At 41.3% G+C, this 19,786-nt stretch overlaps 1 protein-coding gene across 5 annotated transcripts in view; it reads right to left on the reverse strand.

Moving 5' to 3' along the window:
• The window catches only part of LOC126175267 (CYFIP-related Rac1 interactor B), a 398,870-nt gene that overhangs the window by 17,961 nt on the left and 361,123 nt on the right, over positions 1–19,786 (reverse strand). For 2 of the 5 annotated variants that reach the window (XM_049921917.1, XM_049921916.1), the window contains one exon: positions 130–276. In XM_049921917.1, the coding sequence (XP_049777874.1) occupies positions 130–214 (85 nt within the window). In that variant the 5' untranslated portion in view covers positions 215–276. The other 3 variants (XM_049921920.1, XM_049921919.1, XM_049921918.1) reach the window with 3 other exon arrangements.

Raw genomic sequence — 19,786 nt, forward strand, 5'->3', positions numbered from 1 at the left:
AATCAGAAATTCATTAGAACATAATACTTTACACCACACTAGACTTTGTTATCTGTACTGAATCATCACTCAAAGGTTCAAAGAGATACAGGAAATTGTAGGTAACAACACAGCTGCATAATCACTTACTTTCAAAATCAAGGAACACATCATATTTTTGTGGTGAACAACAATTTGAGTCATCTCTTGCAAGAAGGCTTAATAATTTGCCCATCTTCAAGTAAGAGCTCTGTCAAACTGCTTTTTATTTTGTTCTACCACACCATCACGGTCCACCTATGAAAGATGAGAAGAAAATTACAAAAACAGAATAGGTAACTAATTTAAGTCCTGTATTTAATGATACATAATTCACTTTTTCTCTTAGAAGTCTGTACAAAATGTTTGCTACTAAATCTAAAGCTGATAGGCTCTTTGATATCTTTCCTGAATTATGCTAAATATCTGGAAACAGTTTTTATATCACTATCTAATATGTGTGTCCAAAATGAGAACAGCACAGCAGCAAACCTGTGAAATTTCCACAGTTGCCGAAACAAGAGTGCTTGGAGATTTTTGACACTAACGAAATTAGAAACGAGTTATTAAAAGAGTAACAAGTATCAGTAGAATTCATATAAGTTTTCAATGAAAGTTTTAACAAAACTTACTAACTACTCCACCTTTTTCAAGAGCAGTCTATAGAAAAATTTTGAAACCGGCTTTTAAGCCGCTTAAGACAAACAAAATCGTAGCCGCAAAGACATTTACAACCGCCTAATAAAACGTTGCTACGACTTTTTCTTGTAGCACTTTCACTAATCTGCTCGCAAATATGAACACAAATCGTCATTTGCAAACAATGGAAGTCAGAATTTGTTTTGTTTAACAATCACATCAAGCTAACTTTTTTATACGAAATTCGTCTGCTGTACCTCAAATGACAACTTGTTTGTTTTGGTTTCAGTGATGCCTTCGTGCAAAACACTGTCGGTACACAGTCGCACCAACATTCAAAAGTCATATTACAATTCCCTATCCAAATACGCCAGACATTAAACGTGGAGTCAAAATAATTTCGCAACCACCACGGAAGTCTACTTTCACTGTAAGTAAAAATCATCCAAGACAATCACTTATTTACTATCTACATAGTTCCCAAGACAAATATTCTTGCACGCTAAGTGGAATTCTGTTTTCTTTTGTCGGGAAAAACTATATATGTGAAATCAGCATCATTACGGATGGTACAAAACTAAACTAAGATAACACAGTTTTCTTTTAATTTCGTTCCTTTGTGGTCCGTCTTTCGACAGATGCCCTGTGTTTTTGGCGCTATTTACCAGTAATATAAGTTTAGAATATTCCATTCTGAGTATTCCTTACTACTTCGGTTCAATCGAATGATTGTCAGGGACACTAATGTGTGATGAGAATACGTTCATAACGATTCGCTTTGGATTACCAAACATTATACAGGTACCGGTAACAATGTAGCGCTCACTCTTCTCGTTAAACAAGTATCGCCGACTAGTTACACGACACATTGAGGCCCTGAAGCATTACATGGACAAACCTAAGTAATTTCATATAAATGTAACCTTCTTTTTTTTAAGAAAGAGCAGCGAGCTTTCATGCTAGGATCTCTCTCTCTTGTCTGTTGGCCTTTATACTGATAGGACGCTCCATAGCTGCATTCCTTTTGTATCATTAATTAATCGTTCTTTTGTGTAGTCAAATGTGACATGTCACGTATTAGCTTTAGAATCACTTGCAGTTACATTAATGTAAATCAGTTATGTCTCATGAGTGCTAATTTTAATCGTTCTCTTAAAAGATATATGATGCCTGAATTGTTTTAATGCTTTATTGTTACAGCCAACGACCATTACGAACTGAAGGAATTGTGGCGTGGAGAAACAATAATTGGTATTCTGTCATTTATTCTTTTGCAACTTCTTACGGCGTCCCTGAGATTAATTGCCGATCATCAAGAAGCGTTTTGCAAACTTGAATGCAAGCGCGGAAGCCTAAAAACTATGATTCCGTTTCGCCGCCCAATAACAGATATCGAACCCGTAAAACTGACAGTGGTATTCTTTTAAAAGTCATTTTGGCCACCAACAAAGATGCATCCACCATCAGCAAATGGCCGTCTGCTCCAGTTAATTTTAAGAGATTTCTTTCCAGTGATTAATTTCTATTTCTCTTTAAAGTCTAGTTATCACATATTGTAGTAATCTTGCGTGAGCAGACGCGCCAGCCTTATAGACTTGCGTCGAGTTGCGCTTACGTTCTTGAAATTTTGCCCTCAGCTGATGAGTTTGTAGGTAGCTGGGAGCGGGCGTGGTAATTACGACGACAAGTAACTCCCACTCCCGTCACTTACTTACTATAAATAGAGATACAGTTGTTCTTGCTGCGGTAGGGCAGCGATATTATGGTAGGGTGGGGGTGGGGTGGGGGGTAGACCCAGTGGTTTTACGCACCCACAAGTTAATGCGCAGTCGATTGGAAGTATATTGGAGTTCGAACAAGAAAGACAAACACGAATGGTAGGAGAACTCGGTGCAGGCCAGCCCAGGTAATGCATAATTATGCATCAACCACCAATCAGCTCAACACTTTGTTTAGTTATTTTATTTTAATTCCATAGAAGCAGTGCAGCACAGTATCATTATACCAAGTTATTGTTGCTGCTGTTGTGGTCTTCAGTCCAAAGACTGATTTGATGCAGCTCTCCATGCTACTCTATCCCTGCAACCTTCTTCATCTCCGAATAACTACCGCAACGTAAATCCTTCTAAATCTGCTTACTTTATTCATTTCTTGGTCTCCCTCTACGATTTTTATCCCCCACACTTCCCTCCAGTACTAAATTGGTGATCCCTTGATGTCTCAGACTGTGTACTAGCAATCGGTCGCTTCTTCTAGTCAGTTTGCACCACAAATATCTCTTCTCCCCAATTCTATTCACTACATCCTCATTAGGTAAGTGATCTGCCTGTCAGTATTCTTCTGTAACACCACATTTCGAAAGCTTCTATTCTCTTCTCTCTATGTGATGGAGCCCATAATGAAAGATCAGCTATTAAGTTATTTTGAAGAAAATAACCCTTTTATGACACATAGCATGGCATTCGGAAGGGCAAGTCAACTACAGCAGCAGCACTTGACTTGGTTACAAATATAACTCGGATTTTGAAGACAAGGCGTCTTTAGCACTGGTACTCTGTGACCTTAGTAAGGCACTTGATTTTACCCCACATGAGGCCCTGCTTAGCAAGCTAAAATCATATGGTATTGGGGAAGCTGTTCTACAAACTGTCAAATCCTACCTAAATAACAGATGACAGATTGTATCACTGCAAGGTCAAGAATCAGGTGAAGTGAAGTTGAAACATGGTGTGCAACAGGGATTTGATGGTTGGTTGGTTGATTTAGGGGGAAGGGAACAAACAGCGAGGTTCACTGGTCCCATTGAATTAGAGAAGGATGGGGGAGGAAGTCGGCCACGCCCTTTCAAAGGAACCATCCTGGCATTCGCCTGAAGCAATTTAGGGAATCAAGGCAGTGATTCGTGATAGAGTCCCCGTTGTTCTTAATTTTCTTTAATAACATAGGCTCCAATGGGCATACCTTGCAGTTTGCAGATGACATAACTTTGTTATGAAAAAGGGGGTAGAATGTACTTCAAACTGCTAAACAAGCACAAGTCATAGTCAGTGAGGCCAAGGACTGGTTCATCATGAACAAGATGAAAATTAATGAAGACAAAACACAGAGAATGATATACAGTCACAGTGATACTGGAGCAGTGGGTGACACAGAATCTGCTAGGCTTTGGGTTTTTTTTTAATTGATACTAAATTAACCTGGCAACAGCACACTAAACATGTTACGTATGTTCCAAACTCTCATGATCTATACCTCTTGAGGAAAGTAAAAGGTGTTCTAACACGCCAGTACCTATTAACAGCATACTATACAATGTTTCACAGTCACAACAGCTATGGGCTATTACTGTGGGGCAGTTCTGCAGGCTGCAAGACTGTGCTTTTACTACAAAAGAAAGCAATGAGGATAATTATCTCATGCAACAAAACTGACCATTGCAAACAAATTTTTCCCAGATTTGGAGTTGTGACTGTTTTCAGACAATGTATTTTCAACTGCCTTGTTCACACAAAGACAAATCATGAGACCTACAGAAAGAGAAATAAAGTTCATCAATACAGCATTCGCTGTAAAGATAGTATAGACAGGTCAAGATGCCAATTAACAAAGATACAGAATAGCTTCCCAATATTTGCCCTAAAATTACTTAATGCTCTACCTAAGGATATACAGTCATTACCAATCGAACAATTTAGGACTAAAATTTTGTGTATACTGTAATATCAACCTTTGTACAGTGTAGAAGACTATTTCTCTGGTGATAGAATGGTGTCTTCCTGAGCTGTAACTCAGTACCGATGAAAATAGCAGCAACTCTGCTATTTTACTCATGATTGTCTTATTATTGTAATGTATATAGTAATCTGTTTCTTAAATATATATTTTTAGTACTCACTTTAGTATCACAGTTTAAGCTGCAATTTGTTATGAGTTTTAATGTGGTAATATTATTGTAAAATTGGCACTGACTGTCTAGCCATGGCTGGGGAATAATAAAGAACTGGTAATAATGGTAATAATAACGAATCTGCTATTTAATATGGTCTATTAACCATACAACAACTGAGAAATTTTTGTAGACAAGAATTTCTGTACCTAAAGGTGAAGCTAGGCAATATAGCAAATGGAAGGAACTGTAAGAGATCGAATTTGAAACTTCTGGATCACCAATCTGATATATAACTAACTGAATTACAGAGACATTTATAAATGTGAAACAGGTACAACTTCTCATTACTATTAGTATCTGAAAGAAATAGGATTGAAATTACAACCCCTCTATTGTTTCCATAAATCACTTGTATAGTTGTTTTGGAAGTGCCACAGTTGTTTTCCAATTCATGTTTGTGCTCTGCCTCTAATGTACTTGCCACACAGATGCCATGTTAAATCCCATTCTTGCTTCATTATTATAATTGTTATTGATATGAGACAGATTACCTGCATATGCTAGTTTCTCAGAACCATGTAGATGATAAGAATTCATCTAGTTGTATTTCTTGTAAGTATGCTGACAGTGATACATTTGAAGCTAGTAGAAAAAATATTCTCTGTTTATATATATATAGCCTATATACCGGGTGATCAAAAAGTCAGTATAAATTTGAAAACTGAATAAATCACGGAATAATGTAGATAGGAAGGTACAAATTGACACACGTGCTTGGAATGACATGGGGTTTTATTAAAACCAAAAAAATACAAAAGTTCAAAAATGTCTGACAGATAGCGCTTCATCTGATCAGAATAGCAATAATTAGCATAACAAAGTAAGACAAAGCAAAGATGATGTTCTTTACAGGAAATGCTCAATACGTCCACCACCATTTCTCAACAATAGCTGTAGTCAAGGAATAATGTTGTGAACAGCACTGTAAAGCATGTCCGGAGTTATGGTGAGGCATTGGCGTCGGATGTTGTCTTTCAGCATGCCTAGAGATGTCAGTCGATCACGATACACTTGTGACTTCAGGTAACCCCAAAGCCAATAGTCGCATGGACTGAGGTCTGCGGACCTGGGAGGCCAAACAGGACGAAAGTGGCGGCTGAGCACACAATCATCACCAAACGACGCACACAAGAGATCTTTCATGGGTCTAGCAATATGGGGTGGTTCTACTAAAACCCCATGTCATTCCAAGCATGTATGCCGATTTTTACCTCTCTATCTACATTATTCCGTGGTTTATTAAGTTTTCAAATTTATATTGACTTTTTGATCACCCAGTATTCACGTGGAAAATGTAGTACTATGTGTAGTCATACTTATAGTGTTTGAATAAGAAAATATTTCGTATATCTTGTGGTTCTGAGAATGACGATTTCATTCCGCACAACTCATGTTCTCTAAAGACTGTTTTCCAAAAACTCTTATTATGTATCACATCCACTGTTGCAACAAATGAACTAAGTATGTATTAATTCTGAATTGTTATTAAGTTAATTAGTACTGGAATTTGGACATTTTGAGAAACAACAGGCAAATATTTACGATTTAATCCTGCTCTAGTATTCTTTTTAAATTGGTTTTAAATAATCATTACAGTGAAAAACCTGTAGCAGAATAAAATATTCATTTTGAAAGAAATAAAAGTCAGTGGCTTCACTGTTTCATACCAGCTCCAGATTGATATGAAGTACGGCCTTTGTAGAGTTTGAAAAAGTAGTAGAGAAATGTTGTCAGTTCTCATCATTCATGGTCAGCTGCCTCAACGAATAAAGATATGTCTAAGTACTAGTTCCACACCAAGATAATTTGCAGATACTTCACAGAAAGTTTCTAGAGGATATAATGTTTGTGGTCCTTCTTACATTATTTTCTGGTGTGATTCTACTAAAAATAAAGAATGAAAATGAGATAACAACATCATTTTTCTGTACAAAGGAATGTGCATAAAACCTTCCAAAATAAGGTCAGAATTAGTTCTTCAGTAAGGACTACATCTACATCCACATATAAACTCTGCAAACAACTGTGAATCACACTGCAGAGGATACTTCCCACAGTACCAGTTATTAGGATCTCTTCCCATTCCATTCATGTATGGAACGAGGAAATAATGATTGATGTGCACACTGCAATTAGTTTAATAGGTTAATCTTATCTTTGCAATACCTATGGGAGCAATTTGTAAGCGGCTGTAGTATATCCCTAGATTCATCATTTTAAGTTGGTTCTTGAAACTTGCTAACAAGGGACACATTTGATATTGAATGTTCAGAACCACATGAAACCATGCTTAGATTAACACTCAGTCATAACAAGACAGTGGTGTATGTCATTTCCACGCAAAACATTGGAACCTACCACAAGTGACGTTTTAATACAGGGAAACAAAGTAACAATAGCGCAAAACACACATATTCTATACACCTGATAGTGCTTTTATTAGTCCTATATACCTGATAGCGCATATTATATAGTGAAGATGTGCATTTCACTGAAGTGGTTAAAACAAAGATGAACAGAACAGTGTGCACATCTCATTAAAGACACGATTTTACATTCAAAATCACTTTCTCATTCAAACAGTCCAATATCAAAAGCCACACTGATTATATTTTCAAATGATTGTATGGGTCTGTCAATGCCATAACCTGCCTTTCGCCAAGAATATTGCAACATAGTTGTATACGTTGGTGCAGAAAACTGATGGTAAATCATAGAGTGAGGTCTGATGATGAAATGATTGTGTATCTTCACTTGTGATTTGGCACAATGTAGTCTTATAAAATCACCAATACGTCTGATACAGAGTTTAAATTACTGAAAGAAGTAAACATCAAGGGGTTGACAATACTTTGCTGTTTTTGGTGGCAATATCTTCAGCATAACATCTTTTTTTGAAAAATTTGCATCTAGAATGGCACAATCTGCATGACCAGGCCAAGAATCGTACAGCAGTAGGCTCTTTTCACTTTTTACTTATTCGGCAATGACTGAAGTTAGACGGGATTTCATGTGTTCTTTAGTCATTTTTTCACTTTTGCTTACCTACACATGAAAGGAAGCATATGGGCTGAAAGTGCCTTGTGCCTCTTGAAAACAGATGTTCCAATTGTTTGCTACTTTTCCTATCACTGGTAAAGCCACATCAGTTATGTAGCTGTGGGTAGAGCTACGGACAGATTGCAACACACGAGCTGTAGTTTTCTCTCCTCTCTGAGATAGTGTTAATGATGAAGAAATTTCATACTGCAAGTGACTGGTCACTCTTCCAAACATTTCTTTTTTCGATACCCTGTTCTGTCAGAAACATGTTCGCTTCCTTCACAAACTGTTGTGCCTTGTGACATATATATTATCATCATCTGTATCGTTATGTGTAATAAATGAAGTAATATACCTGGATGAAACGTCATATTCAGCCTTAAGATTGTAGAAAAAAAACTGAATCTTTGAAATTGTCCCAGCCAACCATTTTAGACGCTTCTAATGCCCACATTTGCAGATGCCAATAGTGAACTACAGATCCATACGAACTTGCTCTATGAAATTGCTACATTGAACGCTGTTTCATAGTTTTTAAATGCGACAGTCTGTTTCCTTTGAAAAGAGCTCCTTCTCGGCTTGAGCTAGACACATAATTTGGAATTAAGCTTAAATTTTATTTACTTTTAATGCAATTACAGAACATCATTAGTTTGCTGTAGGAATTGAAGCCATGATTGTAATAGTCTACATAAATGGTCTGTAGTACGCTGTCATCAGTATCTTCTAATACAATGAGCCACTACTGCTTGGGTGGAGGTAGTTAGTACTCACTTTGACTAGACTATTCCTGGTGTTCTGGGGATGAACGGCGTATACTGCTTAAACAGCCACCTTCAGGTCCAGGTTCTTCCTGTATTTCAAGATCATTATATCTATCTAGTGTAATGTCATATATTTTTTTGTCATCCTCATTATATTTCTAAATCATGATGCAGATGCAAAGCAGCAGCTTGTTAACGTGTCGGCCGCCTAGGACTGGCTTCCACAGATTTTCTTACTCTATCGATATTCTCTGGCGTTCGGGATGACCTTGGACGACCTGTCGACTTCCGTTTCAACGCCAAACCGGTAGCTCTGAAATTACTCATCCACAGCATAATTGTGTTGCATGTCCGAATTTTTCCTTATGGACCTAAATTAAAACGCCTACGGAACTGCCGCTGCACAGCTATACAGGAATCGACACTTTTAATAAACGCCTCGACAACAAACGCGCGATGCTCAACTGACCACTGCTCCATGGCTACTAAAAATGTCCACGTGTAGGCTCTGAAACGCGCTTAAAAAAAAGAAGAAGATTAAGAAGAAGAATCGTTCAAATGGCTTCAAGCACTATGGGACTTAAAAACATATGAGGTCATCAGTCCCCTAGACTTAGAGCTACTTAAACCTAACTAACCTAAGGGCATCACATTCATCCATGCCCGAGGCAGGATACGAACATGCGATCGTAGCAGCAGCGCGGTTCCGGACTGAAGCGCCCAGAACCGCTCGGCCACAGTGGCCGGCTAGACGCGCTTATGCCCACCCCCCTCCACCACCTACTCGCTCAACCGCGCGGAGGCGAAAACCGTCAGATCATTTTGCCGCTCCCTGTATTTGGATAACATTTGTAGCATTAATTTTCTTCATGGTATCTCTGTACACTGTTTACACAGCAATCTGGATGCGAACACTCCAAGAAACACATTCGTACTGCAGCTGGAGCACTTGTTAGTGCAGCTACAACATGTCACCGTCTGATGGCGCTAGCAGACAAGCGCAGCGTTTTGCATGGAAATGACACACACCAATGTTGTTTTTACGATCTAAAGTGGTTGACTAAGCATGGTTTCGTGCGATTTCGAGCATTCGTGGTCAGATGTGTCCCTTTTAAGTTGGATTTTACGGAAAAGTTTGTGTCTGTTTTCAAGCAATTGCCAGTTCAGGTCTTTCAAGCATCTTCGTGATGCTCTCCCATGGATCAAATAAACGAGTGACCACTCGTCCAGCTCTTTTTTGTATACGTTCAATATCCCATGTTAGCCCTATCTGCTACTCGTCCCACACGCGTGAACAATATTTCTGGATGGGCCACATCAGTATTTTCAAAGCAACAGCCTTTGCCAACTGATAGCATTCCACTAATATTCTACCTATGAACTGAAGACTGCCACTTTCTTTACCTGTCACTGACAAGCGCATGTAATAGTACCATTCCATAATCCTACAAAATGTTACACCCAGGTATTTGTACGACCTGACGCATTCCTTTTGTGACTCATTGATATTGTAGAAAGAGCGTATTGCGTTTTTTTCGTAGTGCAAAATTTTACGTTTCTGAACATGTAAAGTAAGTTGCCAATCTTTACACCGCTTTCAAATCTTGTGTGTTGTTGTTTCCATTTAAAACGTATTCTAAGTCTTCATACTTCACTTAAAAAAAAGTAAGACTAATTTTAACGCCCTTTTGAAGAGAGTGCCATTAGAAATTGAGCATTAGCTCGGATGGCTGGTTCAAATGGCTCTGAGCACTATGGGACTTAACATCTATGGTCATCAGTCCCCTAGAACTTAGAACTACTTAAACCTAACTAACCTAACGACATCACACAACACCCAGTCATCACGAGGCAGAGAAAATCCCTGACCCTTCCAGGAATCGAATCCGGGAACCCGGGCGCGGGAAGCGAGAACGCTACCGCACGACCACGAGCTGTGAACTTAGCTCGGATGTTTTTGTAGATGTCATCCTGGCACTTGCCATACTCTTATTTAGAGGAAATGTGTATCTCGATGCCTGGACAGACATTTGAAGACCCCTCCTCGTAGACAAAAGTTATATATCTTAACCACTGTGTTGTCCGTTATCTCCTCACGACCAGCGGCCCTAAATTACACTCATGCTCATAAATTAAGGATAATTACAGAATGTAGTGCCGCACAACGTGGTACTACACAAAACTGGCGCTAATAGCATAGGCACACAGGGAACACACACGACACAGATCTGTAAGTCCACTGCATTGGTGATGAGTTGAGAAAACCGTCCCGAAACACATGTGCTACAAAACGCCACTGTTTTCTGCGCATGTACCCCGACATCCATATGGGATATGATCACCATGCACACGTACACAGGCTGCACAATGGGTGTGGCATACTCTGGATCAGGTGTTCGAGCAGCTGCTGGGGTATAGCCTCCCATTCTTGCACCAGTGCCTGTCGGAGCTCCTGAAGTGTCATAGGGGTGTGGAGACGTGTAGCGATACGTCGACCGAGAACATCCATTCGCCTGATATCTTCTGTTTCAAGATACTTCTCTACGATGGCAGCTCGGTGGGGCCGTGAGTTATCATCCATCAGGAGGAAGGTGGGACGCACTGCACCCGTGAAAAGGCGGACATACTGGTGCAAAATGACGTCCCGATACACCTGATCTGTTACAGTTCGCCGGCCGTGGTGGCCAAGCGGTTAAAGGCGCTACAGTCTGGAACCGCGCGGCCGCTACGGTCGCAGGTTCGAGTCCTGCCTCGGGCATGGATGTGTGTGATGTCCTTAGGTTAGTTAGGTTTAAGTAGTTCTAAGTTCTAGGGGACTGATGACCTTAGAAGTTAAGTCCCATAGTGCTCAGAGCCATTTTTTGTTACAGTTCCTCTGTCAACGACATGCAGGGGTGTACGTACACCAATCATAATCCCACCCCACACCATCAAACCACGACCTACATACAGGTCCCTTTCAAGGACATTAAGGGGTTGGTATCTGGTTCCTGGTTCACGCCATATAAAAACCCGGCGAGAATCACTGTTCAGACTATACCTGGACTCGTCCGTGAACATAAGCTGGGACCACTGTTCCAATGACCATGTGCTGGGTTCTTGACACCAGGCTTTACGGGCTCTCCTGTGACCAGGGGTCAGTGGAATGTACTTTGCAGGGCTCTGGGCGAATAAACCATGTCTGTTCAGTCGTCTGTGACTGTGTGTCTGGAGACAACTGTGCTAGTGGCTGCGGTAAGGTCCCGAGCAAGGCTACCTGCAGTGCTCCGTGACCGTCTGCGGGCACTGACGGTGAGATATCAGTCTTCTTGTTGTGTTGTACACTGTGGACGACCCATACTGTAGCGCCTTGACACGTTTCCTGTCTGCTGAAATCGTTGCCATAATCTTGAGTTCACACTTTGTGGCACACGGAGGGACTGTGCTACGACCTGCTGTGTTTGACCAGCCTCCAGTCGCCCTAGTATTCTACCCCGCATGGCGTCAGCAATATGTGTTCTTTGAGTCATTTTCAACTCACAGTCACCATTAGCAAGTCTGAAAACGTCTGCACACTTAGTCACTGCACCGTACTCTGACATGCACCAACACACCTCTGTGTATGTGGACTGCTGCCAGCGCCACCGTGCGACGGCCGCAGGTCAAATGCACCGCATGGTCATACCCCGAGGTGATTTTAACCCGCAAACCGCCCACCAGAGCGTTGTTTCACCATGTATCAGCATTATCCTTAATTTATGAGCATGAGTGTAGATTGTTTTTCCTCTGCACGATGGCATCTACGAGCAGGACAATGGAGCGTGTCACACAGCTCGCAGTGTACGTGCGGAGAGCACCAGGATGCGTTTACCATACTCCCCTGGCCGCCAAACTCCTCGGATTTAAACTCATTCGAGAGTCTGTGGAACCACATCGGTCGGGCTGTAGAATATGTCATCCATTAATTTCAGTACTGATCTACCGTGATCAGCCAGACCATTATGACCACCTACCTCCTATCTATATAAACCCGTCCAGGAGATAGCAGTGTCACCTGGCGAGGAATGACTGTCAGCTCCCTCCAGCGACCTACCATGGCCTTATTGCTTCCATGCTACCACGCGTCGCTGCTGTTATCTGTGCCATGGGTGGACGTACTGGCTACTGGATAGGTGGTCATAATGTTCTGGCTAATCAGTGTACACTTAGGAGCCACATTATGAGTGCCCGCTTAATAGCATGCTGGTCCGCCTTCATAACACAATGCCGCAGCATGGTCTCCACAAATCCTTGCTTTGGTTTTCTGAGGTATGTATCACCAGATATTCACGCACACGTCACGTAATTCACATAAACTGCGGGTAGGTGGTTAGTGGGCACGAAGCTGGCGAGCAGTGTGTGTGTGTGTGTGTGTGTTGGGGCTTACGGGCGCTCAACGTCGAGGTCATCAGCTCCCTGACACACATTAAAAGAAACGAATGTGGACAGGCTTAGCAAAATCCAAGCACACACGGAAAGAAAGCAGGAAAAGAAGGAAAATGCTATATATGAAAGTAAAACCTAAGGAAAACGAAAACTTGGCGTCAAGAATGCCGCAGGAAATTGTCATTGGCTGGCCACTTATATAAAATATGGCCGAGCTTGTCACACAGTGAGCAAATTAAGACCCTCTCCCTAAAATCTTTGTAAAACATTTGACAAGTCACAGAACTTTAAAACTTCAACCACATTCGATCGAGTGTTTCCTAAACACTGCGCCGGCAAGTCAGCCGCGGCCCGCTGGTCAGAAAATAAAACGCAATCCAATAAGACGTGGCGCACAGTGACCTGGATGCCACAAGCACCACACATTGGAGGGTCCTCTCGCCGGAGCAGGAAGCCATGCGTCATAGGCCTGTGGCCTATTCGAAGCCGAGTGAGGAGAACCTCGTCACGTCTACGGGGCTGGAAGGAAGTACAACACACACGCGTTGTGGGCTACTGGCGATCAGTAGCGTCCCAGATGTGTTACATCGGATTCATATCAGACGAACTTGTTTGCCAATACGTCAGCATGAGTTCCCTGTCACGCTCCTCAAATCACTGTAGCACGATTCTGGCTTTGTGACATGGGCAGTCTTCCTGCTGGAAGATGCCGTAGTCTTCCTAGAAGATATCAAGCACAAAGGGATGGAGGTGGTCCGCAAAAATGTTCACATAGTTCAGAGCTACCATGGTTTCTTCGATTATAACCACGGGTTCCGTGGAAGCAATGTGAATGCCTCCATACGGTTATTCCGCCCTCAATGTTCTGCGCCCATGGAGCGGTCAGTGTTCCTAGCAGCTATTCGCCTGGATGATCACATATCCAGAGACGTCTCTCGGCATGGTATAACAAGAAACGTGATTCTTCCGACGGGGCGTCATGTTTCCATGGATTCCCCCCCCCCCCCCCCCCATGAGTCCCCCGTTAAAGACGTGTTCTCGTAGGATAATGAAACGTTGTGGAAGCATTTGTAAGGACATGCGAAAGAGAAGTAACGAATAAACAATTGAAATAAACACATTTTAATTTCCACGTGAGAAAGTAGCAATTGTTAACTGAGTTCCATGTTTACCTTCCAGGTTACAAACGTTGCTCATTGTGGCGACCTTCTGCATCCACGAGAGCCTGGAACCGCACTAAATGGGATGTTAGCTATATCCCTCGCTGTGTTCATCTTCGATCTCCAAAGTGTGTTACTGTCCTGTTGATAAACCCTGTCCTTCTGGTAATCCCACAGCCAGAAATCAAGCGGGTTCAAATCTGGTCACCTTGGTTGCTATGCAGTTTGGAACGATCGGCCAATTATTCGGTATCCTCCAAATGAGTTGCGGAGTAACCGGATGACCCGACGAGCGATGTGAGGTGGAACTCCATCGTGCATCATAACAGTTGAGTCCTAAGCACTTTTCTCCCGCAGAGTAGGGATCACATGTTGGCTAAGAAAATCACAGTAACATGTGCCTTTCACGCTTCGTGTCCTTGGTCCTTGGCGTCCACTTCTTCCTTACGTCGTCATACCAGTACCGGCGCCTAACGGCAAGTCACGACGCTAATACTGCTAACAACGCAGGGCCTAACAGTCTGAAAATAATCCGTGTAAAGTTGGGTACCCATATGGTAAATAGTTTTACGTCTACACTGGCTCAGGTAACGAAAGATTAATTATAACCACCCAGTAAAACTAGGGGAAAGATAGATACTGCCTATAGGAAAATTGAAGAGACGTTTGGAGAAACGAAAAGCAGGTAGATGAGCTGTATGTCAAGAGTTCAGATGGAAAACCAGTACTAAGCAAAAAGGGAAACCTGAAAGATGAAAGGAACGTATAGAAGGAGTATACAAGGAAAATGTACGTGAAGGTAGTATTATAGAAAGAGAACGTAGATGGAGATGAGATGTTGTTGTTGTTGTGGTCCTCAGTCCTGAGACTGGTTTGATGCAGCTCTCCATGCTGCTCTATCCTGTGCAAGCTTCTTCATCTCCCAGTAACTACTGCAACCTACATCCTTCTGAATCTGCTTAGTGTATTCATCTCTTGGTCTCCCTCTACGATTTTTACCCTCCACGCTGCCCTCCAATACTAAATTGGTGATCCCTTGATGTCTCAGAACATGTCCTACCAACCGATCCCTTCTTCTAGTCAAGTTGTGCCACAAACTTCTCTTCTCCCCAATCCTATTCAATACCTCCTCATTAGTCATGTAATCTACCCATCTAATCTTCGGCATTCTTCTGTAGCACCACATTTCGATAGTTTCTATTCTCTTCTTGTCTAAACTATTTAACGTCCACGTTTCACTTCCATACATATAAATAGTTTCAGAAACGACTTCCTGACACTTAAATCTATACTCGATGTTAACAAATTTCTCTTCTTCAGAAACGCTTTCCTTGCCATTGCCGGTCTACATTTGATATCCTCTCTACTTCGACCATCATCAGTTATTTTGCTCCCCAAATAGCAAAACTCCTTCACTACTTTAAGTGTCTCATTTCCTAATCTAATTCCCTCAGCATCGCCCGAGTTAACTCGACTACATTCCATTATCCTCGTTTTGCTTTTGTTGATGTTCATCTTATACCCTCCTTTCATGACACTGTCCATTCCGTTCAACTGCTCTTCCAAGTCCTTTGCTGTCTCTGACAGAATTACAATGTCATCGGCGAACCTCAAAGTTTTTATTTCTTCTCCATGGATTTTAATACCTACTCCGAATTTTTCTTTTGTTTCCTTCACTGCTTGCTCAATATACAGATTGAATAACATCGGGGACAGGCTACAACCCTGTCTCACTCCCTTCCCAACCACTGCTTCCCTTCCATGTCCCTCGACTCTTATAACTGCCATCTGATTTCTGTACAAATTGTAAATAGCATTTCGCTCCCTGTATTTTACCCCTGCCACCTTCAGAATTTGAAAGAGAGAAGATGAGATAAGAGATATAATACTGCGAGAAGAATTGGATAGAGCGCTGAAAGACCTAAGTCGAAGCGATGACTCTGGAGTAAACGCCATGCCAAAAGAACTACTGATATCCTTCGATATCCTTTGGAGAGCCAGCCATGAAAGATGTACGAGACAGGTCAAATACCCTGACTTCAAGAAAAATAAAATAATAGCAATTCCAAAGAAAGCAGGTGCTGACAGATGAATATTACCGAACTATCAGTTTACTACGTCATGGTTGCAAAATACTAACACGACTTATTTACAGAAGAATGGAAAAAGTGATGGAACCCGATCTTGGGGTAGATCGGTTTGGATTCCGAAGAAATGTGAGAATACACGAAGCAATACTGACCTTCCGACTTATATGAAAAGATTGGTTACGGAAAGGCAAATCTACGTTTATAGCGTTTGTGGGTTTGGAGAAAGCTTTTCACAATGTCGACTGGAATACACCCTTTCAAACTCTGAAGGTAGAAGCGGTAAAATACAGCGATCGGAAGGTAATGCGCAACTTGTACAGAAACCAGAAGACGGTTATAAGAGACGAGGGATGAAAGGGAAGGAGTGGTTGCGAAGGGAGTGAGACAGGGTTGTAGCCTACCCCGATGTTATTCAATTTGTACATTGAGCAAGCAGTAAAGGAAACCAAAGAAAACTTTGGAAAAGGGATTAAAGTCCAGGGAGGGTAAATAAAAACTTTGAAGTTTGCTGATGACGTAATTCGTCAAAGACAGCAAAGGACGTGGAAGAGTAGTTGAACGGAAAGTAAAATGTGTTGAAAGGAGATCAGATGAACATCAACAAAAGCAAAACAAGGATAATGGAATGTAGTCGAATTAAATCAGGAAGTGCTAAGGAAATTGGATTAGGGGACGAGACACTGAAGGAAGTACACGAGTTTTGCTATTTGGTCAATAAGATAACTGATGGCGGCCGAAGCAGAGAGAATATAAAAGGTAGTCTGGCAATGGCAAAAAAAAAAAAACGTTTCTCAAGAAGAGAAATTTGTTGATACCGAATATAGATTTAAGTACTTTAAAACTGAATTTAAAACAGTCTCTACTGTAATAAAACGTTTATTTACATTGGTTACCGGTTTTGGTCAGAATATGGCCATCTACAGACCATTTATACCATGATGGTAGTTTGTGGCAGTGAACGGAGCAAGTATTATGATTCCACGAACGTCAACTGCTAAACTTAGCGTTTAACGTTCGTGGAATCATAACTCTCATTCCGTTCACCGCCACCATGTGCCATCATGGTATAAATGGTATGAAGATGGTCACTTTCTGACCGAAATCGGTAGCCATTGTAAATAAATGTTTTATTGCGGCGAAGACTGTTTTTAATCCATTTTAAAGTACTTTTAGCCAGACCGCTGTTCCCCCACGAGAAATGCTCTAAAAAATTACAAATTACAGTGATAAGAAGTCTTTTCTCAAGGTATCTGTATGGATTGTAGCCATGTATGGAAGTGAAACGTGGACGATAAACAATGCAGACAATGCGGACATCATAGAAGTGCGTCGCCTTGGTATTGCCCGACCAGCATGAGGGAGCCTGTTGCTTTCGCTTCTTATTTACGGTATCCAGTCGAATGAGTCGCCCTCACCATCAGTCGGGTAAGAATTGTACTTTAATGTACTTTTTGGGCGATTTTCGTAACTCTTTTTGTTCGTGTTCTACAAGCATGTGTGCATTACTTTCCATCCTACCCTCGTATGAATCAACATGCTTAACTTGTCTTACGAAGAATGCTGGATACCAAGAAAGACATCTATTTTCGTTGTTGTTACCTGTGTTAGTTTTTCAAGATACGTGTATACTCTTTCAGACTCCAACTTCCGTTCGACGCTACTAGGTTATGATATGAATCTAACAGCACAAGGGGGTTTGCTTTGCACTGCAGATGAGGTGGATATATGGACTGACAAGAACGTGGCAGCAGGGCGGAGGTGGGACCACACCTGTGGCTGGGCGCCCACCAGATGGCCGTGGCGACCCCGCCCACTGGAAGTGTGATGGACGCCACGGCGGGCGTGTCCACCGCTGTCAACAGGCGGGGCACGGGTGCACACTGTGCACTGCGTCATCCGTAAACCACCGCCAGGTGGAGCTGCGCCCCAGGCACGCCTTCACAGCGCGTATCTCACGGACCGCGGTGTGCGTCAGAGGAACACGTGCATTGCTGATGGTGCCAAACATTTCATCACCGCCACCTACAGGTCATTTCTGAGATGCAAATGTTTGTCTGAGACCACAAATAAATTCATAAAACTTTGTCAGCATGACCAGGAAGGATTCAGGATTCACACTCATAGCAGTGTAAGTGCAAAAACATAACAAAATAAATTTTTTTAGATATGAAATTTCATCATTTTTTTAACTTACTGTTGGCTGCATTTGTTGCTATAGGTACATTTTTCTTCGCAAGTAAGAGAGATTCTTTGATGAATTTTGCACACCATACAAACCATCCTTACAGGTGTATGAAACTTTAGAATTTTCCAAATCTATTAAAAACTGTGGTAAAAATTGAGATAATTAACTACAAAATTTGATTTTTTTCTAAACATTAAGTTTAAAACATAACAGCTCATTCATTTTTTTCATAAATTTAATAGATTCCTGTGAGTATGGTTTGTTTGCTGTGCAAAATTCATCGAACAGTCTCTCTTACTTATGAAGAAAAGTGTACCTATAGCAACAAATGCAGCCAATAGTAAATGAAAAAAATGATGAAATTTCACATGTAAAAAAATTATGTTGTTATGTTTTTGAACTTCCGCTGCTACAAGTGTGAATCCTGAATCCTTCCTGGTCATGCTGACAAAGTTTTATGAATTTACTTGTAAAGTATAGACAGTGGAACTTAAAATGTCATGTTGTGCCTCTCCTGCTCAGAGTCGGCCCGTGTGACGTCCTACCTCCCTTAGGAATCACGGTTCTTTTCAACCTAATATACCAGTAGGCTGGGAGTGTGATCATTTGGAGTCCTAATTGTGAGTATTTGGGAGAAAATTGCATTTCTGGGATTCGTGAAAAAACCGCGCGTCGTATGCGCTGGGGGATGTCTTGGTGCTCTCTTCCTATTCGAGTTAGGAACATGGGATAAAAGAATTCAAATATACCCCGGACCAGCCATACGAAAATCTGTCTAAGTGTAGCAGCGTTACAGTATGTTAAGCAAGGTTTGAACAACGAACCAGAGGTGGTGCCCCGCCCACACAAGTTTAGCGAATCCATTAATTCTTTTTGCAAAAGATTTTAACTGAGCTGAAATTAATGCTCAGCTGATGGCACCATTTGTAAGTGTACCGTTTGGATTTTATGTGCAAAAACATGCAGAAAACACGTTTCTCTGGAAGGTTTTTGAAGCATACCCTTTCTATACTCTAAACTTGTACGAATCGGTTAGATAAATGGATAAGTGAAAACGAACTTTTTTATTTCAGTAATCGTTATCCGTATTCCAGATACGATCATTTAAAGTAGAGCTAAATGCAGCACGTAAAATTCGTTCTTATCTGTACTGAAAGCGCGGAAACGGTTTAAAGTGGACCAAATAAATAAAAATGCGTTCCTACTATAAAATTGGAAACTCGCTGTCAAGAATTTAGCTTCATTCGATTTTACGTGCAAAAACATACTTTTTGTGAGGTTTTTACACACGCCACTTCTATGTTTCAGACTTGTGCGAATCGGTTCAAATTTTGCAAAAAGGTGAAAAATACAGGTAATTAATTGTCGTCCAGTTGTTCTTTGAAAGTCGTATCCGTTGTCATGATATAAGTAACATGCTTCGAAAGACAATAAAAGAAACCTATACCGGATCAGCCGTCACCCGAATCAACAAAAATCTACGGCGATCTAATGTCAAAATTACGGCAGAGTAAAAATCGGGAACCGGAATGAAA

Source organism: Schistocerca cancellata, chromosome 3 (assembly GCF_023864275.1).
Source record: "Schistocerca cancellata isolate TAMUIC-IGC-003103 chromosome 3, iqSchCanc2.1, whole genome shotgun sequence".
NCBI classification, from domain to species: Eukaryota; Metazoa; Arthropoda; class Insecta; order Orthoptera; family Acrididae; genus Schistocerca; species Schistocerca cancellata.